At 32.8% G+C, this 22,759-nt stretch overlaps 1 protein-coding gene across 8 annotated transcripts in view; it reads left to right on the top strand.

Moving 5' to 3' along the window:
• FOXP2 (forkhead box P2) overlaps window positions 1-22,759 on the top strand; it is a 664,287-nt gene that overhangs the window by 621,990 nt on the left and 19,538 nt on the right. For all 8 annotated transcript variants that reach the window (XM_081147828.1, XM_081147832.1, XM_081147831.1 and 5 more), the window contains 3 exons: window positions 191-312; window positions 1,550-1,619; window positions 2,391-2,554. In XM_081147828.1, the coding sequence (XP_081003954.1) occupies window positions 191-312; window positions 1,550-1,619; window positions 2,391-2,554 (356 nt within the window). The remainder of the gene's footprint in view (window positions 1-190; window positions 313-1,549; window positions 1,620-2,390; window positions 2,555-22,759) is intronic.

Below are 22,759 nucleotides of genomic sequence, written 5' to 3'. Positions count from 1 at the left end.
CTCTTATCACAAAGTTCAAACTGCAGATTCCAGTAATTTGTAAGTTTTGGGTTTATAATATGCCATATTTTGATTTAATGCTTAAACATTTTTCTCTCTGATTAAGTAAGATCAATAATGTAGTATTTTTGGCTGCCTTATTAAGAAGTATGATTTTTGCCGCTTTTCCCCTCTCTTCTTTTTGATTTAGAATGCAGTACGTCATAATCTTAGCCTGCACAAATGTTTTGTTCGAGTAGAAAATGTTAAAGGAGCAGTGTGGACTGTGGATGAAGTAGAATACCAGAAGCGAAGGTCACAAAAGATAACAGGGTATGATTGTGATAGTTTTGTAATCCTGCATCCTCCAGAAAAACTGAACACTTTAAGCTGGGGATGGGGTGTGGAGAGAATTAGCTAATGGTATGCTAACAGTCCCTTGTCAGAGAAATGCTTTTTGAATCTAGGCGTAAATGGCATAAATTAACAATATCCTACCAATTTTTTCCATAAAAATTATCACAAGACTTTTTTGGTTACTGTTATCACCAATTCAGCATTCTATTTGTATAGAAAAAATATTTTCCAGGATAGAAATGCTTTCTAGATGGAGACACCTACCTGTTTTTATACAATGCTATAACCTCTAAAAGACAGAACAAAAGGCTGTTTTAAAAATAAAGCTAATTTTGCAGACACTGGTATTCTTGAAAGTGCCTTTCCATGAAGAATTTATGAAAAGATTTTGTTAAAAATAGTGATTTTTTTTCAAGTACTCTTTATTTTCCAGAGTGAACTTTATTACTTGGCCCCGCCCTATTTCCCCCCCAACCATGCCAGCTATCTTTTCAGTGCTAAGATGATCAAGATATGGTAGTATGAGAACATTACTGCCTGGGAAGTTTGAATCAATATTTATTTTTTCTAGAGAACAAGATTGCCAAACATAAGTCAGAAATATAGAACACATTTTGTGCCTAATGAATTAACTCCGTGTAGCATTTACATGCTCCCCTCAACCACTACTGCCTTCTGTGAAGACATGACTTGAATGTATTTTATTTACTATTGGCCCTTCACTTTTTATTTCTGTAGTCAAGTATGCCCTTATTTCTGTATTCAAGAAATAGTTAATCCATTATGTTGTCATTTAATTAGCTATGGTAATTTTTATGTTAATTCATAGTGTTCTAGAAATTAACCATTAATTATTTCTTGATTGCATAAAATTGGTAATTGTGTTGTATATTTACATTTTTAAAATTTTATAGGAATATGAAGTTTTTTGAGAAATAAAGCCTTCATGTAGCTAAAGACAGGCCATGCCTCCATTTGCTTGCACACGACAGTCTAAATTCCTTTCCTTATATTCCTTGACCAAGTCAATACATAATATATAGAGAATTATATATTTGAACTCTATTACCTAATTTCTTTGGCCTTAGATTCGTCCCCTCTGGACTAGGAGTGTGAGAAAACAGGCCAGAACATAAGCTTTTTAGCTAAGATTATTAATATCTAGATATTTTCTATTTTAACTTATAAGTCATCTTTATATTTTTTCTTCCAGAAGCCCAACCTTAGTAAAAAATATACCTACCAGTTTAGGCTATGGAGCAGCTCTTAATGCCAGTTTGCAGGTAATATCATTAAATGCACCTTTCCATTATCCTTGTATTTGAATATTTTGGCTTTTTTTTTTTTTTTTTTTTTGGTCATAGCTTTGTTTTTAGATGGGATTGTGATTGTTCTTAATAGTTGGTTTATCATCTAAGTAAGTTGTACTACCTAGTACTGTAGAAAGCACTGATTCTAATTCAAGATACTTTTGATGTGAAGAAGCAAGAAGGACACCCTGTGGCAAAATCTGGAATACTCAGTTTTCCTGCAAATGCTAGATTGATAGAAGCTTTTGCAAATGCATGTGGCTATGCATTAATATTTATTCAGGCTGTCATAAATGATTTCACATCATAGTGTTGGGGAACATGGTGCTTGTGGCAAAAACTTTAAAGTTTAATTATAATATATAATTTTTATGCAGAGGAGGCAAATGCCAGGACTTCTGTATTTTGAGTTAAGTTCTGGTCATTTTTAAAAAGCAGAGCAACTGCTTATATTATCTCGGAGTTTCTCAGTACAAGTGAGGATATAGTATTTCATTATGTGGAAGGCTAAAATATGAGTAAAAAGTTTTCTGGGCGAACTATTTCTCTATATTTCATATCACATTTAATTTCCTTGGTATCTGCCACAAGTCGCCAATTAAAAATATTTGTCTTCATACATTTTATTTAAATGCTTGTAAAATATCCACATTATAATTCAAACCCATTAAAAGAAGATTTATGTTTTAAAATTATTTTAAAGAGCATTTCAAAAGTTGTTTTACACCCTCTTCATTTCACTAGGCTGCCTTGGCAGAGAGCAGTTTACCTTTGCTCAGTAACCCCGGACTGATCAATAATGCATCCAGTGGCCTACTACAGGCTGTCCACGAAGATCTCAATGGCTCCCTGGATCACATTGACAGCAATGGGAACAGCAGTCCCGGCTGCTCACCTCAGCCACACATGTAAGTATGGCTAACACACTCCATAAAAGGAAGAGCTTATATTCATATGCTTCTAAAATTGAGTATTCTTCTGAAGTTTTGAATGATGTTTAAGTAAAAAATACAAGTTTAAGTGGAGTTAAATTGCACCATGTTCATGATATGAATGTGTGTCACAAAGTCAATTTTAAGACCTCTTTAGAATCTCTCCAATGTCCCATAATTATTATAGTAACAGTTCTCTACAAATTCTTAATACAAATAACATTCTCTTGGATGTAAAGCAGTATCTAAGATGACTCTATATCTATGGATCATTATCACAGTTTGTTTTACAGGATGATGGAGTAAGTTGGCATAATTTGAACTACTATTACAGGTCTCTAAACCATTTATGAACTGTAGTGAAGATATTGCCTACTTTTATAAACCATAAAATGCAAAGTTGAACTGTTACCCACAGTTTACATAGAATCCAGTAAAGTGTAACTTTTTGCCTGTCATATTAATCAGTATAATTGCATATTCAACTTTAATTACTGGTGTGTCTGTATTGGTGAGGTTTATACGTTATATTTTATGCAAGACTACGATTCCTATTAATATTTAGTAGCTAACTATATCATTAATTACTCTAAAATCTTTCCCTTACCATCCTTTTAATGGAGCTGAGAGAGTCCATGTATTAAAAATTGATGTATTGTGAATTTCAGAAGTGTGTATAACACTTTAAAAAATGCCTGGCCTTATTCAATAGGCCAGCCATATCAGTTTCTTGTTTACTAAAAAGTACTGACTCTGGGAGAACCTAGAATTCAGGGGGAAAATATTAGAATCTGAATAATGAAGTATATACACCATTCAGTTGTTAGATCGAATTATAACTTATGTCTATATGTACTTCCTAAAGTTAAACGTCATATACTCCAATTTTAAGTTATTGAGGTAAGCATATTACTTTCTCTCATTTTTATATTTTCTTCCCCTATTTTTGAATTAAATATCTAGTCAAAGATCTGAAAGAGGAATATGATCTTTATATGTGTCTACTTTCATTTGACCTTTCACAGAATACTATTTTTGTTGATTTTTTTAAACATTTTATTCTACTTGACATATTAATGTCTTTAAGACTGTGTACTTAATTGCTTTATAGCTTTTTTGCTCTATCACCTTTTCGAAAAACACACTGTGAACATTACTGTATTTCATCACATTCCAAACCATGACTTTTTTAAAATGGAAAAATTTGTCTTTTGGAAGTGTCTTTAGATGTAATAAATAATACAAAAGAAGTAATAAAACTTGAAGTAGGAAGAACATGAATATATGCTCTTGAGAGTAGCAGTACAGTAAAACAAGGAAAGTGAGCAATCAGACAAAAGTTTTACATTCCTACTTTATCCAATAGCCAGGGAGAGGGTAGCTGGATGCCTTTTACTTTCAGTAGTCCTCCTGAGTATGCTAATGATAAAACAATACAATTTTAAAGAGCAAATAAGAGAGCCAGTTTTCCCCTTTTAAAAAAGACCTGTTTTAGAGAAAAGACATTTATAATAAAAGTATTTAAGCTGTTGATGCAATTCCCTGCTGGCAATATGCAGTATATAGTTGTTATTATAGACCACATATAGAAGATATGTACTTATATATTCTTAATGTGTTGGTATTAAAATTAAAAAATAATGATTCAATAAAAGAGTTTATTAAACATTACCTTTTAGAACTTAAAATAATATTAGGCTAAATTATGGCACTGTTAGATTTGTAGTATTCTTCATTTGGCAATTACTATTTTAGGTTTTTCATTTTATTAGTTTAGCTACAGTATAATTGTGGAATATCTCAGAGAAAATATATTATGTTTAAAGCAATATGTAAAAATTATGTATTTAAATGCCAGATTTACTGCCACTATGGCTTTATAAAGTTAAAATGTTCAGTCAATATATTGTATATTTTATGCATATATGAATTAGTGTATGTAAAAATATTTATATGTATTTTCCTTAGAGAGATAAAAGGAAAGTTTCGCTCAGCTTTTTGGAAATAGATTTCAGAAAAGATAAAAATTAGAGGAAGATGAAATCTTGTCTTTTTCTAATTTATATAAATTATAATCAAATTTTTATTATCATGCAAAATATTGAGTCAACATTCATTCTTTAAATCTGTTTTTGCTGTTATCATTAACTTTTTGTATATAAGATGTCAAAAATTGTTGATGTCATTCCAATATTTTGTACTTTCATTTTTATAGAGTTATTAGATACTTGTACTTAAAGAATGTTAGGCATTTTATGTACATTATGAGGCAAAGAAAAAATATTATCTAATTCTCTCAATCAAAATTTGGCTGCATATAATTGAATGCACTTCAAAGTACTTTGAAAATTAAACAGAAATAGAAGAATTTTATGAACCATTTAAATATCATATTTATGTGTCCTGAAATGAAGTCCTGGTACTTGCTATTGTTGTTTTGGAGGGGGATATGCAATTAGAGACTAGAAGCAGAAAAGCATGATGTTATCAGTACTATATGGACTCTGGTGACAGATTGCAGGGGTTCCAACAATCCCAGAGTTAGCATTTAATAGCTGAATAGGATTCATTTTTTACCTCAGTTTTCTCAGCTGAAAATGAAGTAAGTAAGAATACCTACCTCATAGGATACTTGCAAATGAAATGTGTGCCTGAAGCATATTAACAGCTCTTTGTTTCCCTCATAGTGCTGTGTACAAGAGGGTTATAGTACCTCTTATAATATCTGATTGTTATTGTAAATGAGGCTATAAACAATATTAAAATATTTCCCATTTTAATACATTTTTAAAAAATATATCTTTATTGATTTCAGAGAGAGGAAGGGAGAGGGAGAGAGAGAGAGAGAAACATCAATGATGAGAGAGTCATTGATCAACTGCCTCCTGCATGCCCCCAACTGGGGATTGAGCCTGCAACCCGGGCATGGGCCCTGACCAGGAATCAAACTGCGATCTCCTGGATCCTAAGCCTATGCTCAACGATTGAGCCACATCCAGCAGGGCAATACATTTTTTAGGCACTTCATAAATGTGTGAAAAGTTTTCTTGACAATCACTTTTCTTTTCCTCCCACCTCTTCTTATAATTTATGATGTAAGGTTCATGACGGTTAAATAGTATGGGGCCTGAATTTATGGTAGGCATCAGCTGAAGTCAGCAGGATAAGAGATTTTCGAGATAAAATGATGTTATCTGAGGTTGTAGCAATGAACAATTCAAATAGAAATAATATCAACCCAGAACAGGAACTCATGGTATGTGCCTAGAAAACATTGATTATTACTTTTGATAGGAATTTAGAATATAAAAAGTAAAATAGAATTTATAATATATGAAGTGGGACCAGACTGTGGCTTGTGTCTTAAATATCAAGCCATGCGTTTTATTTTATTCAGTATGGAGCCTGTTAATGTTATGAGCTTGAGTTTCACAATATCAGAGCCGTGTGTTAGGTAATGTAATCTAAAAGTGTACTGAATGAACCTTGACTGAACGAACCTCATGTATGGTAGGATATGCTGAAGTGGAGAAAGACTGGAAGAAGCAATTCTTGCAGTATGTAGTATCTGACTTAGTACAAGACTGGGAGTGAAGAGCACGAATTGATACAAGAAGTGCTGCAAAAAGAAGTATCAGAACAAGACAACTGATTGAATGCTGGGGACAAAGAAGAAAATTAGGAAAGGTCATGACAACTTTAAAAGCTCACAAAGAACAGTAATGGACACAAGAGGAGAGGCTCAAGAGGGAAAGTGATGAGTTCAGCATTTATTTGCTGAATTCAAGAACATGAATATCTTTAAGTTTCAAGACAAAACAAAACTGAAACTTTTTTTAGTCTTTTCATTTAATTCCAAAGTGGTAAAATACTACATAGTAGAATATAGAAGTATTCCTGAGATTAGTGGAGATGTTTTAAAGCTTTAGAAAAGTGGAATAGCTATGGCTTAGTGCTTCTTATAAATTATTTTTGGAAAACAAGAGGTGCCAAATTGTCATCCATATTCTACATTTTGATGCTCCATATTTAATACTTTCCCTCCACTTCAACTTCTGCTTTTATAGTGTCCTGAACAAAGGCTTTTGCCAAACTAGTGTGTTTGTTTTGCCTTAACTATTTGCCTTTCTGCCCTTTTCTTTCTTGCTTTTCATCTTCTTTCCCTCACTTAAATTCCATCTGTCCTTAAGGGCCTAGTCCTATTTTCCCATAGGCTTTTCCAAGCAGTTTTGGAACCCACATTCCACTCCACTTCTAAAGGGCTTACTCCTTGTATCATTATCTGGAACTAACACAGTATGTGTGTGAGCATGTATGTGCTTGTGCATGTATGCGTGATCATTTTGCACATATCCCTAACTTAAGAACAGAGATTATATTTTAGACATATTACAGTATATAAATGCCTAACACATTATACCATACAAAGTAAGCATTCAATAAACATCTGAGACTGATTAGGCAGAATTAAGTGAGAGGTAACAGTTTAGCTTTAAATGGTTTGACTTCACAAAGAAATACCTACAAGAGTAAAATCCAAGTTTGTCTTAGAACCCAGAAGAAGGGAGAACAAGAGATTTTAGGAAGAAGAGATAACTAAATATAGTGTTCATCTTTATGAGGGAGCAAAGAGATCTTTCTAAATATAGAGTACTCCTGTTTAATTTTCTTTTTGATTTAAATTACTTAGTTAATATGCATTTTATAACTGTCCAATTTTATGTGAATAGAAAGTAGCCTGCCCTTTCATCACATTTATGATTATACTCCCAGACCTTAAATTTTATCTTATTGAAGGTGAATTGAAAAAATAAATAAATATATTGGGATCAATGCAGTATAAGTCAGATGAATGTTAAGTGGATTTTAGCAAGAAGTAAGACAGGTTAAAGTCAGGTGGAATAATATAGATTCTGAATAATTTGTTGAAACTTATTTTGACTTTTTTAATCAATAGACTTTAAAAGTCCTTATTTTCTACTGCTGTTGAAAGAATTCTAGAGCCATTATTGTCTGAACAAATACTTCCTTTAGGTGTCTGAGCTGAATATCATTACAATTTATAATACTCTACCCTTATCCCTGATTAACTGACTTTTCAAAGTTGTGTAGAATATGGATAAAATTACTTTAGATTTCTATTTTATATTGATGTTGGCCTCTTAAAAGAACTACTTAAAGAATTAGGATTGATGATGTGTTCAGGCAGAAATAATTTAAACGTACTCTCTTTTCCCATGTGTTTGACTTAAATGAATGAAAAGAGAAGAAAACATTGGGAGTAGACCTGGAAGGTGAACTCCTACTGGTAGAATCAATCCATTTCCTGTCTCTTTCCAAACCTGAGGCAAAAAGAGAAATTTAATGATGTACCCACCATAGTTCGTTCAACTCGTTTCTTTTTTATTAAACAATTGTTTCTCCTCCCTCTCAATAAGTTGGCTCAGAGTTGTCTATTTTTCTCTTGTAAAAATGTTAAACAGATCCCCATTTTTCTATTTTCAAATTTATTTCTGGAGATTAAAATGAATGTTTTTCCTGAGCTGGTTTTGTATTGAAGGCTTCATACACAAAGTCTTCCATTGTCATATTTTTCCTCCTTTCTGATTATTAGAGTCTCCTACTGTTGAGTTTTCAGATGCTTTCCTGTCATTATTGAATCCTCTTAGCCTCTATATCATTTCATAGTTCTACTTTCTAATATTCTATATTAGTTGTTGGTGATTATTATTTTTCTCTCTTATTAAAGCAAGTATTTGAAGTTTGAGATTTAGTGATCTTCTATGTAGAATCAGATGTTAATATGGTTCATAAAAGACTAGAAAATAGATTTTTGTGTCCTTAGGAGCCACAACTTTAGGATAAGGAAGTCAAAGGCTGAGGCAGCACATGAAATTAGTAGTACAGTATTATTTCAGGACTGCAATGGAGATTCATCTTTTTTATTAACATGTTCAACACATATTCTACATGTCCCTGAACATGTTTCTGTACATTGCATGTCCCAGTCATCTTTACAGCATTCTCTGCCTCTTGAGAACTTCAATTGTTATTATCATTCTAATAAACTTCAGCCTCTCCTGAAAATAATATTTTGCAACCAAAGTCAGCTAAAAGGGACTTTTAGACTCCCACTTTGTAAACAGTATTGAAAATCTAATATAAATTGTGAATTGTCAGAACATAATGAAAATATTCAAGTATATAATATTACCTTTTTTCTAGTCTCTTTAGCTGCTTTAAAATTTAAATTGCTATTTGTAGGCACATGCAGAATTGAAAACCATACCCCTTTGGTTGGGCATATTTTATATTAAATTCCTACAGATATTATATCTCTCTGTGTAGACAAAAACATTTGAAATTGGCTCTGAATTTCAGAGGAAAGCAGTTTAAAGTAACTGACAACTTAAGCAAGTGGAATGCTCTCTCTCATTGTCTACATGCCTATTAAACCTGCACTATTTTTGCTGATATTTGAATCATTAAGATGCATTATGAAGCTCTAAACATAAAAGCATTTTTATTGCTTTACATATGTTTTCACAGATTTTCTAATTCACAAGTTGTCACAATTTTTCTAACTCACCTTTATTTTTTTCTTAACATTTTTGGGCCTCATAATTTTTGTTCTAATTCCATTTTTATTTAATCTCTAAACATTTTCATTAACTTTGCTAGTCAGCTTTGAGATCCCTTTCCAAAGTGATTGTAGAGAACTTATGATGATGCGAGCTCTTCATTATATTATCTTTTTTTTTTTTAAGTGCTACAAGTGTGGCTCAGTAGCTGCTGTTCTTTTTTACATTATTCCAGTCCCTGTATGTGGTACTTACAACTAATTCTATTTCCTCTTAATAAAAAGATCCTCCCAGAGGTACAGTGCCTTCAGCTGAAAAGTGTTATATCTCCACCATGCCAATTGGGGAAATTTGTGGGTTCCTATAGGATCTTGAAGGATTTTTATAGAACTATACAAATGATATCTGACATCCATGATATGAATCCCCACAGTTTAGGCAAAGTGTGTCAGAAAACTTTTAACTGACAGCATTGTAGCTTACTGCTTCAGTTTTCTATATAGGGAAGATACTTTGTTAGAAGGTACATCTTCATCTGCACTAACACTAGTTGAGCCTTAGAAATTTTCTTTCTATAAGGGTAAAAAAACATTGAGTGAATTCTTTAAAAGTGAATATTGCTATTCAGTATTAACTCTTTTCTATTTATAGTTCTAGGGAAAATTGAGGGTTTTTACATATCTATATGATATTTTAACTTCAACGTTTGATATATGGCTTGGAAAGTAGATGTGTATTTGGTAAGAAAAGGCATTTTATGACTAAAGATGTTTATTATATAAAGTTGACTATAATTTCAAGGTCAAAATCTTCAGGGAGCCAGAACCCAAGTTATCAAAGAGGAAATTAGAGAGAAACAGGACATATACTTTGTGCGTCCTATACCCATTCTGACATTTCTGAAAAACTTAGTTCAAGGAACAAGGTAGAAATGATTTTTGGATGAATGGATCAAAGGAACTTTTGGAGCAGGAGCAAAACTGACTTAATGCCAAAGTGTCAAAATGTAATTTAGTGTTCTTTTATTTCTCTGGCCAACAGATTAGAAATATAAAGGTCCTTGGATCTTTAGCTAAATGTTTGTTGAAAGTTTCTATGTATGAGACACAAAATGGAATGGTACCAATTGTATTTCCACAGGCAACTATTTTGATTCTGAGACAGGCACAATTTATTTGTACTCATCAGTGATCAAATTACATCTATGTTTTTATTTTACTACAGCCATTTGGTTCACAGCTATCACTTTTATAAATCAAATAGAATGGGAAAATCTTAAAGAATTTTGTTATATTTTTAATTAGTACTGCAAAAAACTATCTGAAATCATTTGGAAGTGAGCCTTCAGATCATGTATAATTTAGTTTCTTTAAACAATGTTGCATAAATTTGAATAAGTATCAAATGCTAAAGGTAGGGGAAGAAATCTTAGAGAAATTTTGGCATATGTATTTGTTGGTGGCAAAAATGGCACCAGAATGTTACCAGCGATTGGAACTCAGTTCAGCAACCTTGGTACTTGAGTTCTGGCTAAGAAAGGATTCACAGCTAAGGCTCAAACTATAAGAGAAAGTTTATTTAGAAAGTCACAGAGGTAGAAGAAGCTGTGGAAGAAGTGAGCCAGCTGAGCTGTGTGGGCTCAGGGAACAAGTCACAGAGGCAAAAGAAGTAACTTTGGAGCTTAAGAGAAAGAGGGAGGCCAGGAAAATGCACCTGGGGGAAGGTGATGGGGAAAGACGCTGGTGTGTTCCATAGAGAGAGCAGCCCTGGGTCCTCTGTCTTAAGGGCTTTTAAAAGTGGGCATTTTAGGAGAAGTTCCAAGAAATGATCTCAATATAATATAGCTTTCCAAGTGTGTCCTTTCAGGGTTGTGGTCTCTAATGATTGGTTGACACCAGAGCAGGGGGCCATTAGTCAAGGCAGCTGATCCTGAGGTCAGCCACGGCATCACTTGTCTGGTTTTGTTGCTTTTCTGAGCCTGGAGCTGAAACACAACTGAGGCCTAGATATTATCCCTATGGTTAATGCTTAAGGGGGTGGTGGTGCAAGGACCTTGCATGGGAGTCTCATGAGACCACTCTTTGGCCCCTTGTTCCTCCTCCAAAGGGATCTATTGCATGACTAGCAACTTGCCAGGGGAGGAAAAGTCAGGGGAGAGTGTGAGCTGTAACAAGACAAGCAATATAAAAGTTCAGGAGGTTTAAACTTCATGACCAGAGATATGCTAGGGGAGGAAAGGTTACCCTGGGGTCAAAGTCCTTGTTTTCATAGTTTTGCCTGTTGCTAGGCACCTGGGGCTTTCTGCCCTGGTGACCTTCTGTACCTGGCCCATCCTACTTGCTCTGCTCTATATGTCTGACTACCACACATTCACCCTATAAAATTATGTTTCTTTAACCTTTTTGTTATATTTCTTAAAATTTATATTGTCTTTAAATGGAACTTTGGAACTCAAGCTTGAAGTCAGATCTATTAGGATATAGGATAGAATTGTATATCGCATCCTTAAGATTGGCAATATATCTTAGAAGAGAACATTTTATTATAATTATCTGAAAATAATATTCCATTGCAATTAAACACTAAATGACTGATTTTTTAAAGAAAATAGATTAAGAGAGTAAAGAGATTTATTAAGTATATTAGGATTAAAGTTGTATTCTGATTTTAAGAAGAAAATTTGAAATTTATTTGGTTGTTTATCCTTAGCCAGAATGAAAAGTATGGGAAATTTAGGTGGGCATTTTCTAATTATATTCTGAAGAAAGCAAACTATACAGTTATATACGGAATTGAGGAGTCATTTGTTCACTCCATTTTCCTATCTCCTTTTAGAAACAGTTGCACATTTCTTGGAAGAGAAATGTTTTTCTTCTCATCACGAGATAAGCATGATTTTTATCTATTGAATTGGAGTTGTGGTTCTGATTAGCGTCCTAATGGCAGCTATATACAAACTACTGTAAATCAAAACAAAGACCAATTCATTCAACACTGGTATTTTTATGGTAAATGTTATTTTAATTTACAAGAGTGAAAATACTCTTTAAAAAAATAGATTGGAAAACCATTGAACCATACAAGTAAAAATCTGTTTTATAATTTCTTAATAGATAAATTAATAGCTACTTTATTGTTTCTAGTTATTTTTAAATATATAGCCTTCTTATTCATTTCTGTAATTAAGAGAATTAAATATTTCTCTAATGTGTGATTAAATTTAGAATATAAAATCTAGAATTTAGTGAAATAAACAAGGATTATTATTTTAAAAGAATAAACAGCTTAAGTAAAATTAAGTAAATAATTTCTTTACGACTATAAATAACCTTAGTTATTTAATTACTCATTAGCCTAAGATTATGTCATTTTAAAAAGTACTAACAAAATGTTTTCTTTTAAAAGTAAACTTTTTCATTTACAACTTTAATTTCATTTCTTAACTTATTTCTGTGATATGTTAAACTAAAATACCCCCCAAAATTACAAATGTTTAAGTATGAATTGTTTCTTATTTCAACCTGAGTTTATACAAATGGAGATAGCAAAACTTGCAATTTTTATAAATCTACCATTAATTCCAAATATAATTATATCATTTTGTGTGTATATACTAAAAGGAAATGAGTAAAATTGAATTCTCACAATCTCCATTCTTCATAAACTTTCTAAATTTTACCAGTTTTCCTGTGAAATTTCTTTTTTGTAACAATTACTTGAAAAATTTTTTGTTTGTCATGATGACATCTTTCAAGATATCAGTTAATAGAATTTAGCTACTCAGAATTAACAATCAAAACCCAAAAATGAGCCTCATGAAACTAAATCTTTCCATCTTAATGAAGGAGTCTGTGCTTATATTTTGGAATTTATTTTACATTTTCAAAACAAAGGTGTTATGTAGTAAGCATGAGGGTTTTGCCATTAGCAAATTCTATTTTTTTAAATATATTTTTATTGACTTCAGAGAGAGGAAAGGAGTGAGAGAGAGATAAAAACATCAATGATGAGGGAGTCATTGATCAGTTGCCTTCTGCACGCCCCCTACTGGGGATGGAGCGGGAAACCAGGGCATGTGCCCTGACCAGGAATCCAACTTCTGGTTCATAGGTTGATGCTCAACCTCTGAACCACACTGGCTAAGCACAAATTCTAACTATTTAAATAAAAATGTATGCAACTACAAATGAAATTGATAAAATGCTAATCTATATACTTGGATTTTTAAATGCTTACATGCTAGTAGTTACCATTATTCACTCGACAGCTTTGTGCCAAGTACTAAATAGATATTGTAGAAAGTTAAAAGAAAAACTCATCTTACCTGAGTAGTTCCTTTTAATTGGAAATTTCAATGCTATTTTGTGAAATAAAAACAAATAGAAATCAATGGACAGCATTAGTCTTTAATAATAATCAGTCTATTCTTATATTTTTTAATGTCATTGACCAACAAATAAGACATAATAAATGAGATAAAGATGAATTCACATGATTATAAACATTTTCTATTAGAGTTAACCAACATACCCCATGTAAGTTAAAGGTAATGAAACTAAAATTAATAGCAAGATCAAGAAACTTTAAAATCGAGGACTTGAACACATCTGTATTATAGATGCATGGTTTTACAATACATTTAATATGTTTCTTAAAGTACTGTATATATAAGTTCATTTTACTGCATAAAGATTGCTACATTGGGTCAAATATAAAATTAGTTTCCATAGTAAAAATGAAGCATTAGTACCTAATGCTATTTCTGAGGATAGTTTTTTTTGTTTGTTTGATTTTGGTTAATCCTCACCTGAGGATATTTTTTCCATGGAATTTTTAGAGAGAGTAGAAGGGAGGGGGAGAGACAGAGAGAGAAACATTGACGTTGACTGGTTGCCTCCCACATGTGCCCTTACCAGAGCAGGGATTGAGCCTGAAACCCAGGTACATGCCCAAGACCCTTCAATCCCAGGGTCAATGCTCTAACCACTGGGCACACTTGCTAGGGCTAAGGCTAGGTTTCTGAGCATTATCCAACAAATAATATAACATCCTCCACATGTGCTAGGGCAGGGGAAAGGCTTAAAATTGTCCTTACAGAATTTTTAAAAGATATTTCTTTGTAAAAGGATGTTATTGCTCTCTTCCAGTGGTACACTATATTAAATGATTAACATTTTCCCAAATAACTAAGGTTGTCTGAAGAAAAGGTATTAGGGCTCTCCTGTAATGAGTAACCACATAAAAACAATTTTAATCTAGTCTTTAATTTAGACTTGACTTATCAATATTTGATTAAATTCACTTTACAAAAATAGAAATGTATATTTATATTTTAGATATACATCTATAAATGTATATTTATATTTACATTGACTTTACATTCCTCTAGAAAATAAATAAATAAATAATAAATTGACGTTACATCACCTAAAGTTGCCCATATTGTAGATATGAACCATTAATTGTAAGCTTTTTCTTACAGCACTTGCTGATATTTATCATAACATTTAAGATAAAATTTTTATCATTAGTTTCATGCTATTAATAAATATTGTATTCCTGAAAGGCCAATAAAATTTACATTGTGCTACTGAATTTTTAATAAATGATGACACTATATAAATAGTTTAATCATTACATTTGATAACATCTAAATAAGGAAAGACTGTTGTGACTCTTCAGCCTAATGTCTGTTGACTTAAATTATTTTTTAACATCTCAGATAAAGAGAACTTTATTCATAATACTTTCTTATTCTAAAGAGAAACAGGAATAGTCTACAGTACCTTTTACTTAGTCTTTAATAAGGGGAAAATGAAGACAATTTACATTCCTCTAGAAAACATACTGTGTGACCACAGTCTAAAAAGATAAACTTCCCCATTGTAATTTGACTCTTTGCTTTAGGACCTAGGCAAACGTTAAGGTTTTTAATGATCTGGGTGCCTTGGGTACTTATAAATTTCACAACTAAAGAAGCAACAAGTATCTGTTTGTTTGTTTGTTTTATTTTTAGGCAACAAATCAGTTTATTAATGCAGCTCATCCTCTGTGTTTTTGCTATATACCATTTCTGAAGACTAAGTATAAAGATCAACTACTACTCTCCATTTCCTTCTAGTAGAGGCTTCACAGATTGAATGGAGCAGAGATGAGTTCCATTCATTTTAGTTGAATAAACATTTATTGAGTACGTAATATGTGCAGCATACTCTGCTGAAAACGTGTAAATAATCTGTATCTACAAAGAGGTAAAACTCTAATAAAGGGACAGATATATATATAAATAATGAGAGAAACCAAGTAAAGAAATGAAGAGTTTTATAACCAAATTGTGAACTCAAAGGCTTAAGTATATGCATTAACAATGGGAATCAGAAAAGTTTTTATGGAAGATGTATTTTTAAGTTGGACTTAACAAGAAATAGACTTTTAGGTTGAACTTTATGAAATTATCAATAGTTGACTGTTTTTTGCTTACAAAATAGCAAACATAGTTTTCAACCTAAGAATTAAGAAGAGATGAGGAAAGAAGATACATTTTAAAAATTCACCAATTATTTTGGGATTATTAGCAAGATCCTTAAAGGCATATATCCTACTTTTAAAATTGCTTATCTCTTTTCTTTTTTGCTACTCCAATCTACTGGAAATACAAGCTTTTCCCTACTATATTCAGTTTTAAAATATATTTTTCTTTAAAATGACATAAATTAAAAATTAAAAATAAATAAAATGTTCAGAGATCAAGTCTTTATGAGTGTGGCTATTGCTACTATAAGCATATTAATCACAATAAGGACTGTAGATAAATTCATTTTTAATATCTTTCCATATTTCACTTTCTAATATCCAAACTGTCTTGGATCTGCTTCCTCTCTCCCTTGAGCAATTAAAACAATAAATATATAGAGTTATCAAAATTGCATATGAGTTATGAAAAGTCACCATTTATTTTAAGTTTTATAAATTTTGACATAGATTTAGGCCCTTCTATCACCTTGGTAGGGTATAAATGGGAACTATTTCACATGCTTGTAAATTTAAGAGCAATAGATGCAATATCTTTTACTCCACAACTTATAGCCTAAATTCTTTACTTCTCCCCATTGTTTCTAATCCTACCACCTTAGTCCTGGCCTTCATTAGCTTATTACACTGTTTTAGTGAGTTTCTAACTGGTAACCCTGCCTCCTGTGGCTTACACTCCATCTACACTTTGCAAATTAATACTCCTAAAACTCTTCTATCTTCTCATTGCCGTTCTCAAAAACCATCAATAGCGCCTCAGCTTGTAAGAAATAAATTTTAAAGTCCACAAAATGCCATTCAAGAGCCCTTCACCATCTGACTGTTCTTTTATCATACGTCTTTATTACCAACTCTCCTTTCCCCATGGCCTCTATACACTCTCAGCGTTCCCACAATACATCTAAGATTCTCCATTTTCCCCATTCCACTCAGAATGTTTATTTCATTGATTCTATAGAGAGAGGAAGGGAGAAGGGGGAAGAGAGAGTAACAGAGACAGAGAAACATAAATGTTAGAGAAACATCAATCAGTTGCCTCCCACATGCACCCTGACGGGGAATCAAACCCACAACCTGGGTATGTGCCCTAACCACCAAGAAACACTGGCCAGGGCTAGAATGCACATTTCCTCAACTTTGCATAATGAACATTTTCATATATTTCAAAACCTACTTAAAGTGACAACCCCTTCCTTCATAGAGCAGTGACTGATGACATTGCCAGAATTTATCCCCCTTCTTTCATCACTTTGTCTACTACATCTGCTTGGTATCAAAGTTATTTGTGTATATGTCTTTCTCTATTAGACTAAAAACTCCATGAGAATAAGAACAAATTTTCACATCAGATCCTAGCTCAGTGGTTTGCACACAATGTCTATTGAATTGATTTTTTTCCCCTTCTTGTTATAAGTGAAATCTTTTGTTCATAATTAAAATGTTATCCTTCTAGAACTACTTTGATTTAAGTCACTGATTTTGTACCTCTAAGTCAGAAAATAGTAAAAGAATTTACATCTCTCCATCACTAAATACTTTCTAACCAATTATCTAAAGAAGTTCCAAATAGTTTTCTAATTCTTCCTAGTGTAAATTATATCAGATTAGGAAGTGGCTATGCCTTCTTTAATCAGGAAATAAAAATCACTGCTTTTCCATAATAAATAGTATGTAATGAAATAAAAGGAATAGTTGAATTATAAATCTTCAGTTTCAAGGGAAGAAAAATTGTTATACTCTTTGAAATAAATTTCTAGATTCTAGTTTGAAAGGCTATTCATTATTTACCAAATGGAAAAATTTTTAAATTATTATTATTATTATTTTGATATTTTTAATGTTTCTTTATCTTTATTGTTGAGACCATTACAGATGTCCCCTTTTTAACCCCACTGATCCCCTCCACCTCACATCCATCCCACCCCCAGGCCCTCCCCACACTAATGTCCATGACCCCTCCTCACCTTCCCTCTGAGATGCTTCAGTCTGTTCCAAGCTTCTGTGTCTATGGATCCACTTTGTTTATCAGTTTATATTGTTATTTATATTCCACATGTAAGTGAGATCATTTAGTAGTTGTCTTTCTCTGACTGGCTTATTTCACTTAGCATAATACTTTCTAGTTCCCTCCATGCTGCGCCAAAAGCTAAAAGGTCCTTCCTCTTTAAAGCTGCAAAGTATTCCATAGTGTAAATATGCCACAGCTTTTTTATCCAATCATCTACTGATGGGCACTTGGGCTTTTTCCAGATCTTAGCTACTGTAAATAGCGCTGCTATGAACATAGGGGTACATAAGTTCTTTGTGACTGGTGTTTTGAGTTCCTTAGGATATATTCCTAGAAGCAGGATCACTGGGTCAAATGGCAATTCAATTTTTAATTTTTTGAGGAAACTCTATACTGCTTTCCATACTGGCTGCACCAGTCCTTATTCCCACCAGCAGTGTACTAGGGTGCCCTTTTCTCCACACCCTCACCAGCACTTGTAGTCTGTTGACTTGTTGATGGTAGCCATTCTGACAGATGTGAAGTGATATCTCATTGTGGTTTTAATTTGCATCTCTCTGATGATTAGCTACATTGAGCATTTTTTCATATGTCTCTTAGCCATTCATATGTCCTCTTTGGAGAAGTGTCTATTTAGGTTCTTTGCCCATTTTTTAATTGAATTGTTTGTCTTCCTTTTGTTAAGTTCTATAAGTTCCTTATATATTTCAGATATTAACCCTTTATCAGATGTGTTACTGGCAAGTTTGCTCTCCCATACAATGGGCTCCCTTTTCATTTTGTTGATGGTTTCTTTCACCGTGCAGAAGCTTTTTATTTTGATGCAGTCCCATTTGTTTCCCATTTGTTTATTTTCTCCTTAGTTTCTCTTGCCCTAGGAGATGTATCAGCCATCATATTGCTAGGAGAGATGTCTGATATTTTACTGCCTATGTTTTCCTCTAGGATTTTTATGGTTTCATGTCTTACATTTAAGTCTTTTATCCATTTCGAATTTACTTTTGTGTATGGTGTGAGTTGGAGGTCTAGTTTCATTTTTTTGCGTGTATCTGTCCAATTTTTCCAACACCATTTATTGAAAAAGACTGTCTTTACTCCATTTGTATGTTCTTGTCTCCTTTATAAAATATTAATTGACCACAATGACATAGGTCAATTTCTGGGTTCTCTGTTCTGTTCCACTGATCGATATGTCTGTTCTTGTGCCAGTACCAGGTTGTTTTGATTACAGTGGCTTTGTAGTTTAACTTGATATCTGGTATTGCGATCCCTACAATTTTGTTCTTCTTTCTCAGGATTGCTGTGGCTATTCAGGGTGTTTTTTAGTTCTATATAAATTTTCGAAGTGTTTTTTCTAGATCTGTGAAATATGCTATTGGTATTTTAGTAAGGATTGCATTGAATTTATAGATTGCTTTGGGTAATATGGACAGTTTAATGATGTTAATTCTTCCAATCCATGAACATGGTATATTTTTCCATTTTTATATATTCCTCTATTTCTTTTTTCAATGTCCTGTAGTTTTCCGAGTAAAGATCTTTCACATCTTTGGTTAAGTTTATTCCAAGGTATCTTACTTTTTTAGTTGCAATGGTAAATGGGATTATTTTTATAGTTTCTGTTTCTGAGAGTTCATTATTGGTGTACAAAAATGCCATTGATTTCTGGGTGTTTATTTTGTATCCTACTACCTTGCTGAATTCATTTATTAAATATAGCAGTTTTATGGTAGAGTCTTTAGATTCTCTATGCACAATATCATGTCATCTGCAAATACTGACAGTTTTGTTTTCTCCTTTCCAATTGGGATGCCTCTTATGTTTTCTGCTTGTCTGATTGTTGTGGCTAGGACTTCCAGTACTATGTTCAATAAGAGTGGTGAAAGTGGACACACCTATCTTATTCCTGTTCTTAAGGGAATGGTTTTAGTTTTTTCCCACTGAGTATGATGCTAGCTGTAGGTTTGTCATATATGGTCTTTATTATGTTGAGGTATGATCCTTCTATTCTCACTTTGCTGAGAATTTTTATTAAAAATGGGTGTTGAATTTTATTAAATGTTTTTCTGCATCTATGAATATGATCATGTGATTTTTATCTTTCAATTTGTTTATCTGATGTATCCGGTTTTTGGATTTGCAAATATTGTACCAGCCTTGCATCCCTGGAATAAATCCAACTTGGTCATGGTGTATCATCTTTTTAATATATTGCTGGATCAGATTTGCTAATATTTTGATGAGGATTTTAGCATCTATGTTCATCAGAGATATTGGCCTGTAATTCTCTTTCTTTGCAGTGTCTTTATGTGATTTTGGAATTAGGCTAATGCTGGCCTTGTAAAAAGCGTTTGGAAGTGTTCCTTCTTGGATTTTTTGAAATAGTTTGAGGAGGGTAGGTGTTAATTCTTCTTTGAATGTTTGGTAAAACTCACCTTTGAAGCCAGCTGGGTGAAGGCTTTTGTGTGCTTAGAGCCTTTGATTACTGCTTCAACTTCATCAGCAGTTATCGGCCTATTTAGACTTTCTGACTTTTTCTGATTGAGTTTTGAAAGGTTGTATTTTTCTAGGAATTAATCCATTTCATCCAGGTTGTCCAGCTTGGTGGCATATAGTTGTTCATAGTATTCTCTTGTAATCCTTTTTATTTCTGTTGGATCAGTTGTTATTTTACCTTTTTCGTCTCTGATTTTGTTTATTTGTGTCCTCTGTTTCTTGATGAGTCTGGCTAAAAGTTCATCAATCTTGTTTATCTTTTCAAAGAATCAGCTCTTGGTTTCATTGATCTTTTGTATTGTTTTTTTAGTCTCTATGTCATTTATTTCTGCTCTTATCTTTATTTTTTCTTTCCTTCTACTTACTCTGGACTTTTCTTGTTGTTCTCTTTCTAAGTTTTTAAGTTGTAGGGTTAAAGAATCTATTAGAAGATTTTCTTGTTTTTTGAGGTAGGCTTGTAGTGCTATGAACTTCCCTCTCAGGATTACTTTCACTGTGTCCCATATATTTCGAGTTGTTATGTGTTCATTTTCATTTGTTTCCAGGAAGTTTTTTATTTCTTTTTAATCTCTTTGGTAACCCATTCATTGTTTAAAAACATGCTTTTCATTCTCCCTGTGTTTAAATGTCTTTTAGTGTTTTTATTGTAGTTGATTTCTAACTTTATGCCATCATGATCCAAGGAGATGCTTGATATGATTTCAATCTTCTTGAACTTATAGAGATTTGTTTTGTGTCCTAACATGTGGTCTATCTTTGAGAATGTCCTGTGTGCACTTGAGAAGAATGTATATTCTGCAGCTTTGGGGTAGAATGTTCTGTCAATGTTGATTAAATCCATCTGATCAGGTGTGTCATTTAAGGTCATTGTTTCCGTATTGATTTTTTTGTCTGGAAGGCCTATTCATTGAAGTCAGTGGGGTATCAAAGTCCCCATGTATGACTGTATTGCTGTCGATCTCTCCCTTAAAGTCCTCTAGAAGTTGTTTTATAAATTTGGTTGCTCCTATATTGGGTGCATATATGTTTATCAGGGTTATATCCTCTTGCTGGATTGATCCCTTTAGTATTATGTAATGACCTTTCTTGTCTCTTGTTATGGTCTTCATTTTGAAGTCTTTTTGTCTGATATGAGTATTGCTACCCAGCTTATATTTTTCATTTCCATTTGCATGGAAAATTGTTTTCCATCCCTTCACTCTCATTCTGTGAGTCTTTTGTTCTGAGGTGGGTCTCTTGTAGATAGCATATATTTAGGTCGTATTTTCTTATCCATTCAGCCACCCTATATCTTTTTATTGGGACATTTAATCCATTTACATTTAAGGTTATTATTGAAAGATACTTATCTACTGACATTATGTTTCTGTATAGTTATGTTTCTCAGTATCTTTATTTCTACTTCTAATTATAACAGTCCCTTTAACATTTCCTGTAATGCTGGTTTTGTAGTGATAAAGTCTTTTAATCTTTTTTTTTTTTTGTCTCGGAAGCTCTTTATTTCACCATCCAGCTTGATTGATAATCTTGCTGGATAGAATAGTCTTAGTTTCAGATCCTTGTTTTGCATTACCTTGAATACTTCACACCATTCCCTTCTGGCCTGTAGAGTTTCTGATGAGAAGTCAGATGGCAGCCTTATGGGGACTCCTTTGTAGGTAACAGATTGCTTTTCTGTAGCTTCCTTTAAGATTCTCTCTTTGTCTTGGATTCTTGATATTTCAATTGTAATGTGTCTGGGTATGGCCTCCTTTGGATTCCTCTTGCTTGGGACTCTCTGTGCCTCCAGAACCTGTGTGCCTTTTTCCTTGACCAGGTTAAGGAAGTTTTCTGCCAATATTTCATCAAATAGGTTCTCTAACCTCTGCTTACTTTCAACCTCCGCTCTTATAATATGAATATTGTTACATTTTATACTGTCTCACAGCTCCCTTAGATTATCCTCCTGTTTCTTAATTTTTTTTTTTTTTGTTTTGGGGTCTGTGATTGATTTTTTTCTACCCTGTCTTCTAATTCAGTGATCCGATCCTCAACTTCCTGTAATCTGCTATTTATTCCTTTCAATTTATTATTTTTTTCTGCTATGTCATTCTTCATTTCTGACTGGTCTTTTCTCATAGTTTCCATACCTTATTTCATGCTGTTGAGTATCCTTACAATCAGTATTCTGAACTCTGTATCTGAGAGATTGCTTATCTCCATTTCATTTAGCTCTTTTTCTGGAGACGTCTCTTATTCTTTCATTTGGGGCTTGTTTTTTGGTCTTCCCATTTTAGCTAAGCGTTAAGTAAATCTTCTAGGATTCTCTGTCTTTTGCAGGATAAAGTCAGATGCAGTTTGTGACTGGCTGTGAGTACCCTGTTTAAAATTAAAGATGAAGTTATTCCAAATCCACTTAAATGAATATGACATATTTTATTAAGTTTTGAAGAACTGCTGAAGTGACTATTAAGGGAAACATGTTTTTCTTCTGTGTGTGCCCTTTTATGGCAGTTTGTACTCTTCTGGAATAATACTGTTGCCTGTTATATATTAGGTACTCAATAAATAGATGAATAGTTTAGG

The sequence above is a fragment of the Miniopterus schreibersii genome, assembly GCF_964146895.1.
Source record: "Miniopterus schreibersii genome assembly, chromosome: 9".
In the NCBI taxonomy this organism is placed as follows: Eukaryota; Metazoa; Chordata; class Mammalia; order Chiroptera; family Miniopteridae; genus Miniopterus; species Miniopterus schreibersii.
This window is presented reverse-complemented; position numbering and strand designations above follow the sequence as displayed.